The sequence below is a fragment of the Pagrus pagrus genome (assembly GCF_965226575.1).
Source record: "Pagrus pagrus genome assembly, chromosome: 11".
In the NCBI taxonomy this organism is placed as follows: Eukaryota; Metazoa; Chordata; class Actinopteri; order Spariformes; family Sparidae; genus Pagrus; species Pagrus pagrus.
In genome coordinates, this window is record NC_140195.1 from 16,602,775 (window position 1) to 16,607,534 (window position 4,760).

General features: G+C 43.9%; 1 protein-coding gene across 1 annotated transcript; it reads right to left on the bottom strand.

Moving 5' to 3' along the window:
* Positions 1 to 930: 930 nt before the first annotated feature.
* Positions 931 to 3,865, bottom strand: neurod4 (neuronal differentiation 4). The gene is made up of 2 exons (XM_084365626.1): positions 3,713 to 3,865; positions 931 to 2,795 (listed from the first exon to the last, which is right to left on the bottom strand). The coding sequence occupies exon 2, from the start codon at positions 2,787 to 2,789 to the stop codon at positions 1,707 to 1,709; it is 1,083 nt and encodes a 360-aa protein (XP_084221752.1). The 5' UTR covers positions 2,790 to 2,795; positions 3,713 to 3,865; the 3' UTR covers positions 931 to 1,706.
* Between the last annotated feature and the right edge of the window lie 895 nt (positions 3,866 to 4,760).

The window sequence follows — 4,760 nt, forward strand, 5'->3', positions numbered from 1 at the left end:
AATGGGACATGTGGGAGAGAGAAAGCGGATTGCAGAGACTCAGAAAGGCCTCTGTGACACATTCACCTGTTCCCCAGAGCTGTTTTCCCATGGCCCACAACAGCCTCCTGCCTGACCTGATAGACACCCCCGGAGCTGAAGGACGCACAAACACACACACACACACACACACACACACACACACACACACACACACATCCTGCAACAGATCTCTATTAGCCCGGCCACAAAGTGATCCTTTATTCCAGCAAGTTAGCCTTAAACATTTTTAATATCAGGTTTTATATCAGTCTGCCCATGAAACTGAATCACTTAACATTAAATTACTTAAGTCTGACATTCAATTTTAGCTTTTATTTTGTGTAATGTAGGTTTTTTTCCTTTAACAATATGCCTTAATAGCAAAGTAGGTAGATGTTCTTACACTAATTGTTGGAAACCTGCACATTATCACTGCCCTTCTACTAATTCAAATCAATGTCTCAAGCTGAATGTGTGCAAAAGGACCTTTGATATGAGTTAGTGTCATATGTGAGTTGGCATCGAGTCCCTTGTAAAATAATTACAATAATTGGAACTTAACCTGGATTTCGTTGTGAAATTGCAGGAACTGCATTTTAAGCGAAAATTCAGTAAATGATTTATATTCAATTGGTATCCACATGAACTGTAGCATTAAGGCAGCATATACGCCTATTAAATTGAAATTGTACCAGCTAAAAAGTCTTTACTACCTAAAATTATTAGTTTACTTTATTAATTATTTTGAAGTAATCAGTGTTCTTGTTTTTTTAAGTAAAGTCACTTTGTCATATTTTACAGTGTAGGTACCCTCTGTTGTACTGGGAGACTTCCTGTTGAACTGTAACTGAAGCACAGGATGGCAGCAGAGCTCAAGAAAACACATGGCAAATACTGTTACTATGGAAATAGTATATAATATAAGAATATTTATTCAATTAAGTGCGAAACAGCAAAATATTTACAACAGTACAGTATGACAAAAAATTGTGACACCAAATGAACAAGTACCTGAAAGACCTCAAATAAATAATTTAAATACAGTACAGCTGCCAGTGACTGACAACAAACCAAGAAGACAGTGAAACATAAACTGTGCTGAGAAAAATATAAAAAAAAGGACGAGACATTATCAAAATAAATATTAAATACAGATATAAATAGATGCATTGCTTTTTCCTGTGGCGAGGGGGGACATTGGTTGTAGGCCTCAGTGCACACTTTAGGTTTAGGTTGGCTGATCAATTTCTTTTGCAGACATGCAGATCTTCTAACAAACTTTATCATGTTTTTGTTCAGTCACTGATCTTACACAGAGATCTGTGTGATGTCTAAGCGTGACCAGTTTGGGAAAACATTCTTTAGTTTGCTGTTTAGTTACAACTGAGGGGGCAACTTATTGAGAAAAATAATAATAATCATAATCCAAATACCAACATAAAATCATGACAAAAAAAGAATAAATAAAATATTAAAAGTTATGGGTGCGTGTTTGTATCAGGTAGATTGAGTTGAGGTGTTGAGTCTCTCTGAGCGTTCAGTGCTCTCCCAGAGTTCTAGACAACATAAATGCAAAATCGTTTTTTTCTATACAGTTAGAACCACGGCCATCGTTTTTACAGTTCATTCAAGAGTGGCGCTTCTCTTCTGCCAGTTTTATAGTGTCAGTAACCGCAAATCACAATTCAGAGGGTGCCCATCTGAGAGGTGATCAGGTGAGAGGGAGCGAAGGAGTCAAAGGCCACATCCAGGGGCAGCTCATAGCGTGAAGCCTGAAACAGTGGGTGGCCCTGAGGCCCCCCTGGTAGGCCGCCAGTCGTGGAAGTGGGGTAATGGTGGGACGAGAGGTAGTGGGCATGGTGGCCGGGGTGGGGTGTGTAGTTCCTCTCTGAGTCATGGGGAGAAGGCTCTTGCTTCAGGGCAAAGTTGCCACTGATGCTCAGAGGGGGAGTGAGGGGGCCGTCATATGGTGGGGTGCCGCTGCTGCACTCGTTAGGGGAGGGGTTGTCATACACCGGCCCCTTGTATCCCTTCATATGGAGGAGGTGGGATGCCTCCAGGGAGCCATAGGGAGGGCTGGGAAGGCCTGGAGATGGGTAGCTGAGGGGATGGCCAGCCTGAACCCCCATACCACCGACCCCCGGGCCTCCACACTTGTCCTCCTGCTTGTTGAGCATCATCGGACTGGGTCCCAGCTGCAAGCAGCCGGCCACGAGGTTACTGGTGGGCTGAGACAGACCTTTACACAGCATCTCCACAAAGCCATGGCTCTCTGGGGACTGGCCACTCTCAAGCACCTCCGACAGAGCCCAGATGTAGTTGCGGGCCAGCCGTAGAGTCTCAATCTTTGACAGCTTCTGTGTCTTGGAGTAGCAGGGCATCACTCTGCGAAGACTTTCCAGGGCATCGTTCAGCCCGTGCATGCGTGAACGTTCTCTGGCGTTGGCCTTGACTCGCCTGGCGCGAAACCTCTCCTGTCTTGCTTTGGTCATCTTCTTCTTCTTGGGGCCTCTCCTTTTGGGAGCATTTTCCCCATTTGGTCCAATCTCCTCCTCCTCTTCCTCCTCCTCCTCCTCCTCCTCTTCCTCCATATCCTCACTGCCCAGCTCTGTGCAGGAGTGGATTCGGCTCCCTAAGGTCAGGCGCCCCCTCATTTCCGGGCTTTGCTCTCCATCCTGAGAGCTGCCGTCCTCCTCCTCCTCCAGCCAGCCAAGGGAGCTCACCAGCTCACTCATATCGCCGCTCTTTCCGAATGGTTTGGTCATCATTTTGATCTGAAGGAACACAGCAGAAAAAAAAACTGTCAGTCAAAAGACATAGTAAGACCTTGATGGTTAAATATCTGTTAATGTAAATCTATGATGCTTCTGCCTCCTGTGTAGGGAGTGGAACTAGAGCTCTTGTCCCATGAAATGCAGAATGAGTGCTTTCATTTCAGCACTACAGTGTGGACAGCTCACTCATCTTTCTCAGGAGCTGGTGGCTCTGGCTGTTTGGAAGAAGCTATTTAAAACGTCTTGTCTTTGGGATTTTCTGATATTAAGGAATATATAACTGTTTTTAAAATGAGGAGGCTGATTGGTCTCCTGCTGTTATGCTGTTGTCTCCGCAGAGACGCTGTCAATCTGGGACGCGACGGGATTTGCTCAGCAAATAAAGCTCAAAGATTAAATAGGCAACATACAACTCAACACACATGTGGACAAGCCGCCCACATACTGTTTATAACGTTCCAGGCGACTAGATTTCAAAACTAAACTTTCATCTTGCAAAATAAATTCATATAACCTGAACTTTAACAGGGGCTGATGCAATATTCTTTAATTGACACGCAGATTTCGTGCAGAGAATTTGCTATTGTTTTGAAAAACTGTCCCAGTTAATTATTGTGCACTAATGCGTAAAAGTGGGACAGATTACTGCAATTTATGAATGCAGAAGTTTAGACACGCAACTGTGTCACGACGCAGCTGGGACATAATTGCAAGAGCACTGCAAATATAAAACTTCAATTTTAGTTTATTAAAATAGACATTTTGTAAATGAGCTTTGGTGGATTTTTTGTATGTCCCTTAAGAGGAAACACAAGTGCTCCATAAAGCAGCACAAGTGTGGTTCACTAATCACATGTATTTTGGATGTTTTTCTTTAAAGGTTATGGCACTAATAATGAGCAAATGTTTAAACTCACCTGTTTGGATTCACTTCTCGCTCTGCCAAAATTACAGACAAAAAATGGCTAATGTTTTTTTTTTTTTTTAAAGTTCGTTAACTGCGTGATAAGTCCAAAGTCCAGAGATCCTCCACAGTCCAAAACTCATCCACTCCTTCAGATAGCCATCAGCTCGCGTGCAACTTTCATCTCCAACTGGCACGGCCCGGCTCGGGTTTTTTGCCTTTAGCCGGGTAAGCCCCTCCCTCGGGCGCCCCACCCACCACATCCAAACGCGCGTGGCGGGCTCGTGGCCAGAAGTTTTCAGCCAACAACAAATGAGTGAGGGACAGAAGGTGCGCGCGCCCGGGTGCGCGTGTCGACAGCGCTTTATTTTGTAAATGAGACAGAGAGGGTGAAAGAATGACGGGTGAGTGCAGAAGATGGACAACACTTCGATCCTAATCACAAATGATGCTGAGATGAGGAGCTATCTGAGGACTGAGCCTCTAGTAAAGACGCATATCTGCTCATATGGACCGCATTATTCCCCCAAAGCTTAGCTGCATCTCACCCCAATACTTAACAAATATTTTATTATAATTTTAATAACTAATAGCAATGTGACCAGTATTCATTTCGCTTGACATTATAAACTCATCAATCTTTTCCTCACCCTCTGCATGTCTCTATACTCAATCTAACGGTCACAATCTGGGATCATGTTGCGTCCAGATCCGGCAGAAATTAACTCCTGCATAATATGTTCCTCCTCAAAGCGACATTACACATCTTCACACTTGGACATGTGGGAGTAGCCCCCCGACAAAAAAAAAAATTCCACTGTTGTGTTTTAATGCCATGTGTTAACCATCTTAATCGATTGTCTATCTCTTCATTAGTCGGTTGGATTAGGAATTTTCCACTTAATTAAACACAGTGTAGGCCCGGTGCTCGCTGCGTAAAGAGACGCTCTTCCATGTGTGCGTATGTAAGTGATTCTGACAGCTTAGTGTGCGGAGAGCAGGTGTGTGCGTTGTTCACCCGGTTATTCAGTTGTTTTTCGTCCATTTCTAGCGTCATATTC